The following is a 16,618-nucleotide window of genomic DNA, read 5'->3' as shown; positions in this document are numbered from 1 at the left end:
CCAGGAAAATTAAGAGTTGTTCCCGTACTCTTAATTTAGGTTCAATAAATATGTCTCTTAATTTACTGAACCTCTTCCTAGGTTCAGTAAATACGTCTGCAGTTGCCTATTGTATTTATATATTTGTTGATCCTTACCTCAAGGATTGTCGTCCCCCCCTCCAATTTCTATACGTCATCTATACATCAATTTGAGGAGAATGGATATCTTAGAGTTTTTTTGTTTGTTTGTTTTTTGTTTGTCTTTTTGGTGCTGCGCCCGTGGCATATAGAGGTTCCCAGACTAGGGGGTGAATCAGAGCTGTAGCCACTGGTCTGCACCACAGCCATAGCAATGCAAGATCTGAGCCATGTCTGAGACCTACACCACAGCTCATGGCAAGAGCAGGGATTGAACCTGAGTCCTCATGGATACTAGTTAGATTCATTTCCACTGATAGCACTACAGGAACTCCATATCTTAGAAATATTGAGTCTTCTAATCCACAAGCATGGTATAAACTCTCCATTTCTTTAGATCATTACATTTTTTGGGTAATATTTTATTAAATATTTATTGTTAAAATTATTCCTTTGTGTTTTGTATTTTGATGCTATTATAAATGGTATTGTTTTAAATATCATCTTCTAGTTGATTGTGGTTAGTATAACAAAAGTACAATTTGGTTTTCTATATTGGTTTTGTATTCTGAGACCTCGTTAAGTTAAATTCACTTATTTTTGTAGGTTTCCTTTTTCTTTTGTTCCTTCCTTCTTTTTTTGTCTATTCCTTAGGATTTCCTATGTAAACAAATATAACATCTGCAGGTAAGGACTGTTTTACGTCTTTCCAGTGTTTAGGCCTTTTATTACTTTTTCTTGCCTCATGGTGCTGACTGATGTGTGACAGTGATGAGCAGAAGTAGTGAGAGTGGACATTCTTGCTTTTATACCAGAGAGAAAACTTTAAGCCTTTTCCCATTATGTATGATGTTAATTGCAGGTTTTATATAGATGATTTTTATTAGATTGAAGAAGATTCCTTCTATTTCTGCTTGTTAGGTGACCTTACCATGAACAGGTGTTAAATTTGTTAAATGCTTTTCCTGTATCTTCTGAGATGCTTTTTGATTTTCCTCTTTTATTCTGTTAATGTGATTTAATTGATAATGTTAAACTGACCCTGATTTCATAGGGTTAAATTCCACCTGATCCTTTTTTTTTTTTTAATCTTTCTTCAGGGCTACACCCTCGGCATATGGAGGTTCCCAGGCTAGGGGTCTAATCGGAGCTGTAGCTGACAGCCTATGCCACAGCCACAGCAACATGGGATCCGAGCCGTGTCTGCAACCTACACCACAGCTCGTGGTAACGCGGGATCCTTAAGCCACTGAGCGAGGCCAGGGATTGAACCCTCAACCTCATGGTTCCTAGTTGGATTCGTTAACCACTGAGCCACGACAGGAACTCTCACTTGATCCTTTTTACGTATTGTATTGGATTTGGTTGCTTAATATTTTATTAAGGTGTTTGGTTTCTATATTAATAAGGGATTTTAGTCTCCCCCCCCCTTTTTTTTCTTGTGTTGTCTTTGTCCCTTTTTGGTATTGTTGTTACATTGCTTCTCAAGATGAACTGGGATGTTTTCCTCCCTCATCTCTTTTCTGAAAGAATGTGTATATGATTGATTTTATTTCTCCCTTAAATATGTATTAGAAATCACTGGTAAGGCTAACAGGGCCTGTTGTTTTCTTTGTGTAAAGATTTTAAGATGTAAATTGAATTTCCTTAAATTTGTTTAATAAATATGGAGATATCCAGATTTGCTGTTTCTCCTGTGTCAGTTTTGGTAATTTGCCTTTTTCGAGGGATTTATCCATTCCATCAAAGTTGTTGATTTTTATTTGCAAAGCATTATGTATCATTTTCCTTTGTTATCATTTAAAAAGGTGATTCCCTCTTATCATTTCTTGGTAGTTTCTGTGCACATGTGTATGTATGTGTGTGTTTTGGTAAGTCTAGAGGTTTATCAGTTTTCTTAATTTTTTTTTGTAGAACTGTCTTTTGGTTTTATTTTCTGTTGTTTATATCCTATTTTTATTGATTTATGCTCTTTAGTATATCTTTCCTCTATTTTGGATTTAATTTGCTCTTTGCAATACTGTGATATAATAAGAAATATAAACATTTATTCTTCATCCCTTGTTCTTGACACAGCGCTCCCAAGCCTTTGTAATTTCCTAAATGGTGGAAGTGAGAGGAGCATCTTCTGTTATTCATAATAAGCCCCTTTCAGTCATACCTGAGTTTATCCTAATGAGGTATTTAGATCTGATATCTTTACTAATTTTCAGTCTACCAGTTTGATCAGTTGCTGAAGGAGGAATATTTAAATCTTTAATTTTAGATTTGTCTGTTTCTTCTTTCAGTTTTAGTAGTAGTTGCTTTCTGCATTTTGAAGCTTTATTATTAGGTGCATATATATATTTAGGATTATTATATTTCTGATGAAATTGACCTTTATCTGCTGTCCAGTGTCTGAGGACAGTTGTTTTATATGTTTTTTTCCAGTTTTATAATTATTTACGGTAAGACCAATGCCTGTTACTCTGTCATGGCTGGTACTAAAAGTTCAGTTAAAGCGTTTTTGAAATAGGAGTTCCTGTTGTGGCGCAGTGGTTGACGATCCAACTAGGAACCATGAGGTTACGGGTTCCATCCCTGCCCTTGCTCAGTGGGTTAACAATCCGGCATTGCCGTGAGCTGTGGTGTAGGTTGCAGGCGCGGCTCGGATCCTGCGTTGCTGTGGCTGTGGCATAGGCTGCCAGCTACAGCTCTGATTCAACCCCTAGCCTGGGAGCCTCCATATGCTGCGGGAGCAGCCCAAAAATGGCAAAAAAAAAAAAAAAAAAAAAAAAAAAAAAAAAAAAGTTCTTGAAATAGATATCTAATCACTATTGTGAATAAAGAAGAACATTTAGAGTCATTACCAAAAGTTCTAGTTCTGTATTTTTTGTTTCCTCTTATGGTCATACCTGTGACATATGGAAAGTTTCCTGGGCTAAGGGTCGAGTCAGACGTGCAGATGAGGTCTATGCCACAGCCACAGCAACACCGGATCCAAGCCACATCTCTGACATATACCACAGCTTGTGTCAATGCCAAATCCTTAACCCACTGAGTGAGGCCAGTGATCGAACTTGCATCCTCACAGACATTATGTTGAGTTCTTAACCCACTGAGCCACAACAGGAACTTTCCTCTAGCTCTGTATTATATGAAATGTCCCTGATTGATTGTCTGCTATTTTTAAGACTATCCCTAAAGATACGGATATGTGGACAGGAATTTGGAGGGGCTTACTTGTATTTTTTGTTGTTGTTCTTACTCTGGTTATTGTAATGATCATTTACTCTGTGAATTATTTGCCAATAGTATGAAAGATTGAAATATGAAATTTGCCAGTGGAACTTCAGCAATGGACATAGTTGGGTAGGAGGGATAATTTATTGGCTGATAATACTTGTCAAAATGCTAGTGTGCTTGAGTTATATTTCTGGTCTGGCAAGTGTGTTTGGGTTGTATTTCTGGTCTATTTTCGTTTTCCAAATGGCTCTAATTTGTAAATATATGTTACAAAGCAAATAGTTGAGGTAATGAGTTGCTTCCATCAAAACTGGAAATTTTCCATGGTGGTTAGAACATGATGATTGGGATGGAGCTCAGAGAATCTTTTAAAGAAGATACAGTCCTGATTTGGGTGCTTAAATTATTTCTATTCCATTCCTGCATCCCTTTTATCAACTGTGCCCACAGAGTTGGATTTCCTAGGCCTGAGTGATAATAGTATAAATGTAGTTTCAGTGCCTACTAAGGCCACAAATGTGGTAGAACTGCTGCTGCAGAGGCAGAATTTTCATCAAATTCAAGGTTAAGGAAGTCATGCCTTTTAAACACATAGTTCTCTAAATAGGAGCAAACTATATACTAGGATATAGGAATGCCAAGAAGAGGACAAGTTAGCTAAAACAGAATCATACAGCTGCCCAAAGTATAAATTAAAGGACACTAAATGAAAGTTAGGCCAGGTTACAAAAACTAGCAGAACTGCATAGGGAAACAGTCAAGAAATCTTAGGTGGATGTGGGAGCCATAAACTATAAGATATGAGAAAATATTCTTTTCATTTTAATAAAAGACAAAAGTATATAAACAAATAAAATATCCTACTGTCTTACTAACCAATGGGGGTAGAGAAAGCTGATTATGATGCCTCTGTAAAGGCAGAGAATTATAATCATTTTTTTTTTCTTTTCTGAAAAAGTAATCCTGAGGTCAGATAATTAGAATTATGCACTTAGGATGGATGGGATGGAAGCCAAACTAAAAAAGAGTATAAAACAGGAGTTCCCGTTGTTGCGCAGCGGAAACGAATCTGACTAGGAACCATGAGGTTGCGGGTTTGATCCCTGCTCAGTGGGTTAAGGATCCAGTGTTGCCATGAGCTGTGGTGTAGGTCGAAGACACGGCTCAGATCTGGCTTTTCTGTGGCTGTGGTGTAGGCCAGCAGCTGTAGCTCTGATTGGACCCCTAGCCTGGGAATGTCCATATGCTGCAGGTGCGGCCCTAAAAAGACAAAAGACAAAAAAAAATAAAAAAATAAAAAAAAAGTACAAAACAATAAGAGTTCTTAAAGCTGTGATCTATTCATGCTTATTTAATATATTGTCATTTATCTTAGGATTGCTAAGAAGAGTTATAATTGATTAGTTATCAGTTGTTATTTAGGAAACCTCTCAGAGAGCAGACGAAGGTAGCACCCTTCTTTAAAATGTCATTGGCCAAAGAACAGATTTATACACTTTAATTTTGAAACTTGAAGACCTGGAAACAATCACCAGATGGAGTTCCCATTGTGTCTCAGTGAGCTATGAACCTGACTAGTATCCATGAGGAAGTGGGTTGAATCCCTGGCCTCTCTCAGTGGGTTAAGGATCCAGCATTGCCCTGAGCTGTGGTGTAGGTCACAGACGTGGCTTGGTTCCTGCATTGCTGTGGCTGTGGCGTAGGCCCTAGCCTGGGAACCTCCATATGCTGCAAGTGTGTAAGAGACACCAGACAGTTGATGTATAGCCATCTGGAGAAAGAGTAGATAATAATCACTGTGAATTTATCTTATCTGGTTAGTTTCTCTTAATGATAGCTCAGTGAGTCCTGTAAACAAAGGGAAGGCAAGAAATAAAATGGTTTTGTGGTTCAAGTGATCAAGCATTTAGGCTCTGTTCTTAGACCATTTTTCTTTCTACATTTCCTTAGTGAGCTCATCCAGATACATGGCCTTAAATATCATTTATAGACTGATGACTCTCAATTCTCTCTCTCTAGCCTGGACTTGACTGCTTAATTCCAGACTCAGATTTCCAGTTGTCTATTCAACATTCCCCTAAAACGTATAATGAGATATTTCAAGCTTGATACCGTAGCCAAAATTAAGATCCTGATCTCTTCCCATTCTCTCCTCATCCTCCTTGTTTCCCTGTCGTAGTTAAGGACACCTCCATTTCTTCCAGTGTCTCAGGAGAGAAACATTGGGGTCTTCTTTCTCTCTGCATCTCTAACCTGTGTCCTTTCAGCGCTACCTTCAAGGTATGTCCAGGACTTGACTACTTTTTTTTTTTTTTTTTGGTCTTTTTGCCATTTTTCTTGGGCTGCTCCCGTGGCATATGGAGGTTCCCAGGCTAGGGGTCTAATCGGAGCTGTAGCCACTAGCCTACGCCAGAGCCACAGCCACGTGGGGTCTGAGCCGCCTCTGCGACCTACACCACAGCTCACGGCAACACCGGATCCTTAACCCAATGAGCAAGGCCAGGGATCAAACCCGCAACCTTGTGGTTCCTAGTTGGATTCATTAACCACTGAGCCACCACGGAAACTCCAGGATTTGACTACTTTTTACCTCTCTACTGCTATTTATGACATTTCTTGCCTGAACTTTGTAGTCCTCCTGTAGTAGTTGATCTTCCTGCTTTCACCCTTATTCAACCTTCAGTTTCTCTCCCTCTTTTTTTTTTTTTTTTTTTTTTTGGCTGTGCCCATGGTATGTGGAAGTTCTTGGGTCAGGGATCCAACCCATGACACAGCAGTGACCTGAGCCACCAAGCCATAGTAGTGACAATGCTGGATCCTTTTTACTGCTAAGCCACCAGGGAACTCCCAACCTTCAGTTTGTTATTAACTCACTGCCTGGATATTCTTAATAAAACGTAAAGCAGATGATGTCATTGCTCTGCTCACAACCTCCAGTGCTTCTCACTTCACGCAGAGTAAAGGTCACAGACGTTACGGTAACCTCATGGCCCTACACAGTGTGCCCCGTCCTCTCTCTGACCCTATTTGCTACTTCTCTCCCTTTTGCTCTTTTTTTTTTCCCCAGGCCCACTGGCCTTCTTCCTGTTCCTGCTTCCGAATCTTTGTTTTTGCTGTTTTCCTCTGCTGAGAAATATCTTTCTTTAGGTGACTGCATGATTCCCTCCTTTACCTGCTTCCTGTTGTTCAGAACAGCCTCCTTACTGGTTTTTACTCTTACATGGAGCTTTCTCTACCACATTACTTAAAATGACAACTTCCCCCACTTCCATTCCCCTTCCCTGTTTTACTTCTTCATATAGCACTTCTCTCTCGGAAAAGCTCTATAGTTTACGAACTTGTATTAATGGTCTCCCTTCAATAAAGTATGAACTACATGAGGGCAGAGAATTTAGTGCTTTGGTGGTTGCTATATTTCACCACCAAAGAATAGTGCCTAGCATCTACTGACACTCAGTAACATTTTCCTTGTGAAGGAAAGAGTGAATTTATTGTCTCCTACGTAGTAATCACTTGGAAAAAACCGAAGAATATAACTTGGGATAATTTTATTGCTGTGGTAGAATGTGGTCTCTGTACGGTGATCCTATTTATTGTTAAGTAGCTGCACAAGGAATGAGTTCAGTCATTCAGCGTGAAATTTAAAGGTGAAGGAGATCAGGTGAGCTTATAGTTTGTTAGCATTTTAATGGAGGGATTGAAATTTAGTTACATTTAGAGATAAAAGTGAAGGATGCTTTTTAGAAACAGCATTCAGAGGACTCTCAGATAAGTTAGAAAAATTGTTTCTCAGAATTTAGAAAGAGACAGAGAAATTCAGATAAGGTAAGTGAAAGAGTAAAAACAAAATAATGCTCTGCTGAGTTACAGGATATGAGTCAGAATTTTAGATTATCCACCTAAAGTTACCACAGTTCTGTTTTGTTTTTTTGTTTATTTTTGTTTTGCTGCTGTTGTCAGGAGACCAGACAAGTCCTAAATTAGTACACTTAGTACTTATCAGAAAGTGAGAAATTGTGTAAGTACTATTTCAGTGACGTGTAGATTTCTCAGTTAACTCTCTTGGCGTAGAATAAGTGAAATGATTTCTTTGCTTAATTGGATGGTATTGAGAGAAGAAATGTATAACTCAGGAACTAAAAAGAAGTTTGCCTCAGATTGACTTTCAAACTAACTTTGGGTTAAGGTGCTTGCTGTTCACAGTTAGCTTTTCATTTAATAGACAGTGGTATAGAAATTTCAGGTATCTGGTGGCTATTATTTAGTCTATATGCCCCCTCACCAAAGATGATTCTGAAGTTCTCTTTGAAGTCAGGTAGTCCCAACATCCTCCAGTCCTAACATCCTCCCTCCAGAGGGAGCTCAGGGTCCAGCATTTTTAGGACCTGGAGCCAGTGTCTGCCCTGGTCTAGCGGGACAAGCCATTCAGTTCCCTGTTGGCCTGAACTGGTATATGAAGATGGGGTCCCATTATGGTAATGCTTTTTGCTCTAAATCAGTGTTCTTTACTTCCTGAAACGAGAAGTGTGATAAAATACATGCTACGACTTGGGTTTCCTCAGATGAATGGCTCCACAGTCTTAGGACATTTCAGACCAAGCCCTAGATTGTTTATATACCTTTCAGCAGCATCTCTTGGACATCTCTGAGTAATTTCTTTGTAGTGACTAGTTATTACATTGAACAGTATTATTACAAGGTTTAAAGCATCTGATGCCTCATGAAAAACCTGAAACACAAAATTTATTATGGAATAATCTGCCATCAATAGTCTTCTTTGGATTGCTGTTTGATAGATTTGAGTTTGGAAAATTGGTTTCATCAATTACTATCCTTAAAACATAATACATAGTTGTATTAGAATATTTGTGGAAACTATGCCTATAAACTCCTGGGGCTTTTTTATTTTTAAAAATATTTGTTGAGGGAGTTCCCATCATGGCTCAGTGGAAACGAATCTGACTAGTATCCCTGAGGATGCAGATTGGATCCCTGGCCTCGCTTGGTGGATTTAGGATCTGGTGTTGCCTTGAGCTGTGGTGTAGGTCACAGACTCGGCTCCGATCTGGCGTTGCTGTGGCTGTGGTGTAGGCTGGCAACTACAGCTCCGATTAGACCTCTAGCCTGGGAACCTCCATATGCTGTGGGTGTGGCCCTAAAAAGATAAAAAAAAATTTTTTTTGTTGAATGAACATTTAGTTTTTATTAAAAGCTATATAATGTAATAGAGTCAGGTTATTATCAGATGGCTGAAATTAGAATCATGGCTTTTATCACTTCTTCGCTGTGGAGTATGTGTGTGGTACTTATTTGCCTCAGTTTTCCCATTTGGAAGTGGAGATAAGAATACCTTATCTCTTAGAGATATTGTGAGGACTTTTTTTTTTTTTTCTGTCTTTTGTCTTTTTAGGGCTGCACCCACGGCATATGGAGGTTCCCAGGCAAGGGGTTGAATCGGAGCTGTAGCCGCCAGCCTGCACCACAGGAATAGCAACACCAGATCCGAGCCATGTCTGCGGCTTACACCACAGCTCACGGCAACACCAGATCCTTAACCCACTGAGCGAGGCCAGGGATCAAACCCACAACCTCATGGTTTGTGAGGACTTACTGAGATAAGGTTTAATACACATAGGGCATAGTGAGTTCGTGCTGATGAAATTCATCTCCTTCAAAGATGCAGAATTATGGTCTTTGATCTTAGTTCTTTTGTCCAAGTTGTCTGATTTGATCCTGACTTCATTTCCTAGGTCTACAGTGCCCTTTACTCTTATTATACACTGCCTGTGGAATTCTGAGAACATCTGTGCTTTGGTCTCCTTTTGTTCAGATATGAAGTCGGCATGGACAACAAATACATTTCATGTCTGCTCTGTGCTTATAAAATGTTACATACATTAAATTAAGAATAAATGTGACACTTAGAATTTTTTAAAAAAGATCTCTATAACATATCTCTTTTTAAAGTTAGGAAGAAAATCAACCTCTGCAGACTCCGTAGCATTTTTTAGAGTTGGCCATGTCAAAGGATGGCACAACAAGATACCAGATACAAGATATGAGAATTGTAGTTCTTTTCCGTCCTGGGGAAAACAAGTCCAGACCATCATCTCCCAACTTTCATCTTTTGAGGCTCCTTTGGATCTTCTCAGAGTCTTTGTGCATTAGTGGGGCAGGTAAGGTGATATTACAAACATAGCTGTTGATAGGGTGCTGAGAGGATGAGTTACTGGTTAACACAGGGAGATACAACTTTTATGGAGCCTGAAGATTTTAAATTTGAGGACCCTTTTTGGGGAAGAAGACTACAAAATTGCAGTTTCAAAATTGCTAGGGCTGTACTCATGGCCTTGGAAGGAGCCTGTGCAGGGGGGGGAACTACACTGGGAACTACTACTGATGGGATTGGTTCTCTGTGGCTACCAAAACTCATGTGGAGAAGTGAGTTATGGCAGAGACAGTGGCAGCTGAATCGGCAATTAACCAGGCCAAGTTTTGAAATCTATTGAGTAGATATTCATGTGATGATGGGGAGTCCTGGCTCTGATCCTTTGGCCAAGCGGAAGGGGTTACAACTGGTAGCTCAGTGAGTTTCTCTGTGTCGCACTTACTTCCTTTCATTTGGAAGAAGGAACATTGAATATAGACACAGTGATAGGAAGCACCCTGATGCATTTAACACCTTGGGGAATAAAATTATCTATGAAATATTGAGGCTGGCTTTGTTCTCACCACCATAATAAAACTTTGCCTTTCACGGACACCAGTTATCTCCTAATTGTCACATTCAGTGGGATTTTTTATGTTCTCATTTTACTGATTTTTCAGTCTCATTTGACACCATGAATCATCTTTTCCTTCTGGAAACACTCTCATCTTTTTTGTTGTGTCATTGTTTTCTTCTCACCTCCAAGCACTTTTTTGCTCTACTGATAATTTTATCTTCCCACCTGTTTCTCTGTCAGCATTTCTCAAGTTTAGTTCTTAAGCCTGTCACTCTTCCTGGCCTCCTCGAGGGGAATGTGTTGCTCTTATAGCTTGACCATCACCCCTGAGGGTATTTGAGATATTACAAGATCTGTGATTCTGATACTGATATTTATATGGAGCCCTATGTTTGATAGTATTTCTGCTTTATCATTTTGCTCTTTCTTCAAACTTACCATATTAAAATAGATTAATTTCTCCCTAAACCATCTTTCCCTTCGCTCCTTGATTTTCTTGCTTCTAAAAGTGGTACCATGGTTTACCCCGGCTTAAAACTTGGCACCAACTTGATTGCTTTTTTTTCAAAATATCTGATAGCCATCCAGGCATCAGGTCTACTTGATTCATTCTAGCACATTTTTTTTTTCTTTTTATGCTGCACTGTGGCATGTGGAAGTTCCTGAGCTAGGGGTTGCATTGGAGCTGCAGCTGAGGCATATACCACAGCCATGGCAACACTGGATCCAAGCCACAAATCTGCACCCTATGCCACAGCTTGCAGCAATACCAGATCCATTCTCACAGAAACAACGTTGGGTCCTGAATCTGCAGAGGCACAGTGGGAACTCCTTTCTGGCACCTTTTGATCTTCCTGCATTGTATTAATTTTTTGTACTTAATATATGTAGGTTCTCATATGATTGCAACTTTTCCCATGCAAGGTGATCTATTTTCCCTCTAGACGACCATTTTTAATTGCTTATACTATATATATAATATAAACAAATATTACATGTATCACATCCTGCTTTATGATGCTAGTAACATCTTAATTTATATCTTTGTAACTTTAAACCCTGTTCCCACTGTCTTCGTATAATTACCTTGATATGTATGGAACAAATAATTTAAAATCAAAATGACCTTTGTAATTTGGTGACTTGCTGAAGAATCAATAAATAATGCTAAAAATAGTAAGAATCTGAGGTGTGGAAGTCACTGAGCAAGCTTGTTGGAAGAAATCTTGGGATGGCAGTTAGTAGTATCAAGTTGCAGTTCTTTAAAACGTTAGAACAGGAGTTCCCATCATGGCGCAGTGGTTAACGAATCCGACTAGGAACCATGAGGTTGTGGGTTCGGTTCCTGGCCTTGCTCAGTGGGTTAAGGACCCGGCCTTACCATGAGCTGTGGTGTAGGTTGCTGATGCGACTTGGATCCCACATTGCTGTGGCTCTGGCGTAGGCCTGTGGCTACAGCTCCGATTAGACCCCTAGCCTGGGAATCTCCATGTGCTGTGGGAGTGGCCCAAGAAATGACAAAAGGACAAAATAAAATAAAATAAAATAAAATAAAACTTCAGAGCACCCACAATTCTGTTTGCCTTTATGAGGGTTTAGTTGAAGTTTTTCTCAAGTTTCAGCTTTCTCAGATCAAAAGAAATTCTACTTTTTCCTTCCTGGCTATATGTATACTAGATGTCTGACATATGTGTGCTGGATATCCTAAAAAATTCTAATTATGGGAGTTCCCGTCGTGGCGCAGTGGTTAACGAATCCAACTAGGAACCATGAGGTTGTGGGTTCGGTCCCTGCCCTTGCTCAGTGGGTTAACAATCTGGCGTTGCCATGAGCTGTGGTGTAGGTTGCAGACGCGGCTCGGATCCCGCGTTGCTGTGGCTCTGGCATAGGCTGGTGGCTACAGCTCTGATTCGACCCCTAACCTGGGAACCTCCATATGCCATGGGAGCAACCCAAGAAATGGCAAAAAAGACAAAAAAAAAAAAAATCACATACCCACAAAGAAATAAGCCAACATGAATGAGAGTTTGCAGAAATAGCAAACATAAGAAAACTTGCTAAGACTTTACAAATTAAACCTGTCATATGCATAATATACAGAGGCTTATTTACTGTATATAAAGAAATAAAAATAATATCAACTGTATGATTAAAAACAAAGAGTATCGAAAACAACGTGGCAGGTTTGGAAAAAAAACAAAATATGTAACATCCATCTAGAAATAAAAATATAACAATTGAAATTAGAATCCTAGTAGACTGATCAAATATTAATTAGACAGAGCTGAAGAGAGAATTAGTGAAGTGAAAAAGAGATATAAAGTAACCACCCAGCGTATAACCTAGGAAGACAAAGAGGTAAAAAAGATAAAATAGAATTTGAGACCTGGGTGAAGTATGAGAAGTCTAATATAAGACTAATCAGAATTCCAAAAGGAAGAAATAGAATAAGGAAAGAAAATATTCAATGAAATAATAGCTGGTAATTTCTCAGAATTGATAAAAAACAAGAATCCTCAGGTTAAGGAATCCAGCAAATCCAAGAATAACTAAAATGAAATACACTCTCAGGAGTTCCTGTCGTGGCGCAGTGGTTAACGAATCTGACTAGGAACCATGAGGGTACGGGTTTGATCCCTGGCCTTGCTCAGTGGGTTAAGGATCCGGCATTGCCATGAGCTGTGGTATAGGTTGCAGACGCGGCTTGGATCCTGCATTGCTGTGGCTCTGGTGTAAGCCAGCGGCCACAGCTCCAATTAGACCCAAATCCTGGGAACCTCCATATGCCATGGGAAGCAGCCCTAGAAAAGGCAAAAAGACAAAAAAAAAAAAAAAAAAGAAAGAAAAGAAAAGAAAAAAGAAATCCACTATCAAATACATCATCATGAAAGTACAAAACACCAAAGAAGTGGAAAAAAATTAAAAGTAGTCAGGGTAGGAGTTCCCACTGTGATGAGCAGGTTGAATATCTGGCATTGCTGCAGCTATGGCATAGGTCACAGGCAGAATGACAGGTAGAAAGACAGCTGACTTCTCAATAGCACTATGGAAGTCAGAAGACAGTTGGAATAATACCTACCAAGGATGAAGAGGAAATAACTATAAATTTGGAATACTGAGTCAGATTGTCATCTCCAAATATTTGTTCTTTGCTTCTTCTTTTGTACTAAAATCCCTGATTTTTAACTGAGCACATGACTGTCTGGAATAAAAACTACTTTTCCCAGCTTTCCTTACAAGAGGCATTATCAGAGAAGCAGTAAAAGTAGTAATTTGTATTAAGTTCTATCAAGTCAAAAGTTTTGCTTTATAGCTGTCAATTTCTAAGAAAATTGGAAAAAAATATGAAAAAACTGTTTTAGATATTGGGCAGTAGGCAGCCCAGGACTGTAATCCCTGAGAGAAGCAATCATTATGATCACACAAGCTTTCTATAATTTCTGGGTACAGAACAGGGAGGTGGTGACTCACTGAGAGCCTGGCATACTTGATGAGTTGATGAAGTAGGGATATAATCTTGGGAAGGTCAAAGTGGCTAGTGTTTGCAAGGTGGAATACTAGAGAAGAGAAAAGAGAAGGAACTTAGACATGCATGGATTCCCCTCCAATCTCTGGCTGAGTGCTAATCTGTGTGTGTGTTGTGGCCACAAAAATGCACCTCCAAGAGCTCCAACTACACAGAGTATAATTTAACTTAAACCAAAAGAATTGTAAGAATTAGCTATATTTCTAGTAGGATTCAGGAAAATATCCCTGGAATTAGATTTTTGGCTGTTTGATCAAGGGGACTGGAATGTAAGCTTAGATAAGCAAGAATTCCTTGACTTGAGGGGCACCTTCTCAGGACATGAGATTTGACACCCTAGCAAAGACCTTAGGGTGTTACAGAAAATACGCTACTGTAATTGCTCTTAAAAGCCTAGGAAGGAATTTGCATCGTGGTGCAACAGGTTAAGGATCCAGCCTTGCTGCAGCTGTGACCTCAGTAGGAATTTGATCACTGGCCCAGGAATTTCCACATGCCATGGGCATGGCAAAAAGAAAAAAAAAAAAAGAAAAAGAAAAAGAAAGCCTGGGGAAAACTATGGCCAACACTCAGGGAAGTAGAGATATCTGAATTGTCCTTACAATGACGAAAGAAGAAATAAGTAGGCTGAGAGAAGTGGGAATGCTAGAATGTTATTATATAAGACCAGAAGACAACCAGAGAATAATGTTCCATTAGAGGACCCAGGGGACACATCATTCACCAAGGTCATTGAGAATGCCCTGGTGAAATGAGATATAAGACTTACATACTGAAAACTACAGCAAAGAGACTAATGCTGAGGCCTTGACATGGCATTATTTCTTGAGGATTCTATCTACTTGGTGGCAAGTCAAATATATTAGGCTCTTTCCATCCTTGAGGGGCTGGGTTTTACCCTCACTGAGATAAGACACCCATTCTGAATATGGCTATAGCCTAGGACTTACAGAAAATCTGGTCCCAAACATGGAAAATTCAGCAGAGTATCCAGCCTCTTAACATTGAAGAAGGTATGGATGTGGTCCCGTAACCATGGGATTCACTGGTAGTATCACATACAGTACCTGTCCTAAAGCAGCCAGCATCATAGAACACTGGATGCTTTATAAGGTACAGCTAAAGTGGCAACTCAAAGGCAATTTATAAAAGAATTACATGCCATTCTTCAGGATGCAGAGTATGCATTAAATTGGAGACATTTTATGGAGCTCTATATCCCCAGTATGAATAATAAGGTGCTGTATCCCCATGGATCTGGGGACCAAAACATGGAAGGTGGAGTGCTTCTATGCAAATCACTCCTAATGACCTACTTTGGGATTTTTATACTTTCCTTCACTGCAACCCTGAGCTTTGGCAGAACTGGAGTCCCTGGTTTTCAGAGGGGGTACCCTCTTGCTAGAGGCCAGAGCAGGAGTCCTACTGAACTAAAAATTAGAATTGTCACCATGGGAGTTCCCATTGTGGCTCAGTGGTTGATGAACCCAACTAGTATGCCGCAGGTGCAAAAACAAAAGGAACTTCTAGAGCTTAAAAATACAGTATTTGAAGTGAATTCAAAAGTCACGGAGTTAAGTCCAAAGCAAATTAGGTACTGTAGAAGAACATATCAGGGGCTTTAAGCAATAGAAACCATCCAAATTGGAGCATAGAGGAAGACTGAAATAAAATGAAACAAAACTCAAAAAGAGTAAAATGATTCTGTTAAAATATTGTTAAGTATAACATACATACAGTTGTGTTTCTAGAAATGGGAAAGAGCAGAAAAAATGTTTGGAAAAAGAATGGCTGAAATGTTTTCAAATGCATTGAAAACTGTAAATCCTTAGATTCAGGTAGGTAAATAAATCCCAAACAGGATAGACACAAAGAAAATTTCACCAAGGCACATCATCGTCAAATTGCTAAAACCCAGGGCATAGTAACATAGAGTTTATTATTATTCAGTAATGGTAAGGCCAACAGATCAGAAGAAAACTGCCCCTGATGAGATTGTTGTTATATTCACAGATCTCAAGAGAAGCGGGCACAGAGGGCCCCATGGGAAAACATCAGTGTTGGTCAGGAGACAGAGGGAATGAGGAGAAAACCTGGGAAAGAGTCTTTGTTATGGTTTCCAAAGGAAGGAATGTGCCAAGCAAGGTAAGTGGGCTTAGGACTGGCTAGTTTGAATAATTTCAGCAGGCTCTGAGGCATAGGGGCTGCCCTTAGGTGTATCGTACCAGGCCCTGGGGTGATTGGGGCAGAGGAATAGGGAGCTGAAGTGTAAGAGGTAGTTGGGGTATGGACTCAGGATTGATTGCGTATGAAAGACAGGCTTAGAGGTGAGTTTTTTTACCATCTCTAGGAATTGGCTAGCCCTTGGAGGACTAAGCCACTGCAGGGACAATGCCAGATCCTTAACCTGCTGCGTCACAAGAGAACTCCCTGGACCTGGACTTTTCTTTGTGGGTGTTTCTTCCTCCTCTATTTCTCTCTGACTTCACCCTCTCCTTTCTCTTTTCTTTCCTCCCTTTCTTTTCTTTCTTTCTCTTAGTGTTTTTGGTTTGGTTTTTCTTCTTTTTTTTTTTTGTCTTTTTGTCTTTTTGTTGTTGTTGTTGTTGTTGTTGTTGTTGCTATTTCTTGGGCCGCTCCCGCGGCATATGGAGGTTCCCAGGCGAGGGGTTGAATCGGAGCTGTAGCCACCGGCCTACGCCAGAGCCACAGCAACGCGGGATCCGAGCCGTGTCTGCGACCTACACCACAGCTCACAGCAATGCCGGATCGTTAACCCACTGAGCAAGGGGCAGGGACCGAACCCGCAACCTCATGATTCCTAGTCGGATTCGTTAACCACTGCGCCACGACGGGAACTCCTTATGTATTTTTTTTGCTTTTGAGGGCCACACCTGCAGCATATGGAGATTCCCAGGCCAAGGGTCTAATCAGAGCTGTGGCTGCCAGCCTACACCACAGCCACAGCAACTTAGGATCCAAGCTGCGTCTGTGACCTACACCACAGCTCAGGGCAACGCCAGATC

General features: G+C 40.0%; 1 protein-coding gene across 13 annotated transcripts in view; it reads left to right on the top strand.

Moving 5' to 3' along the window:
• The window catches only part of CDKL3 (cyclin dependent kinase like 3), a 126,228-nt gene that overhangs the window by 68,161 nt on the left and 41,449 nt on the right, over positions 1–16,618 (top strand). For 9 of the 13 annotated variants that reach the window (XR_014838801.1, XR_014838802.1, XR_014838795.1 and 6 more), the window contains one exon: positions 15,609–15,740. The exons of 3 other annotated variants lie outside the window; for them this stretch is intronic. Coding sequence is in view for 2 of the 10 variants with exons in the window: in XM_085014600.1 (XP_084870726.1) it covers positions 15,609–15,740 (132 nt within the window). In the remaining 8 variants the exon portion in view is untranslated. Of the gene's footprint in view, positions 1–9,094; positions 11,244–15,608; positions 15,741–16,618 lie in introns of those variants that run through there. One more of the 13 variants, XR_014838803.1, reaches the window with a different exon arrangement.

This window comes from Sus scrofa, chromosome 2 (genome assembly GCF_054392235.1).
Source record: "Sus scrofa isolate SSC_HxYL_T2T_F1_AM1 chromosome 2, Sscrofa_HxYL_maternal_Yorkshire_Landrace_v2.0, whole genome shotgun sequence".
Classification (NCBI taxonomy): Eukaryota; Metazoa; Chordata; class Mammalia; order Artiodactyla; family Suidae; genus Sus; species Sus scrofa.
The sequence above is the reverse complement of the archived record's forward strand: the minus strand, read 5'-3'. Positions and strand labels throughout refer to the sequence as shown.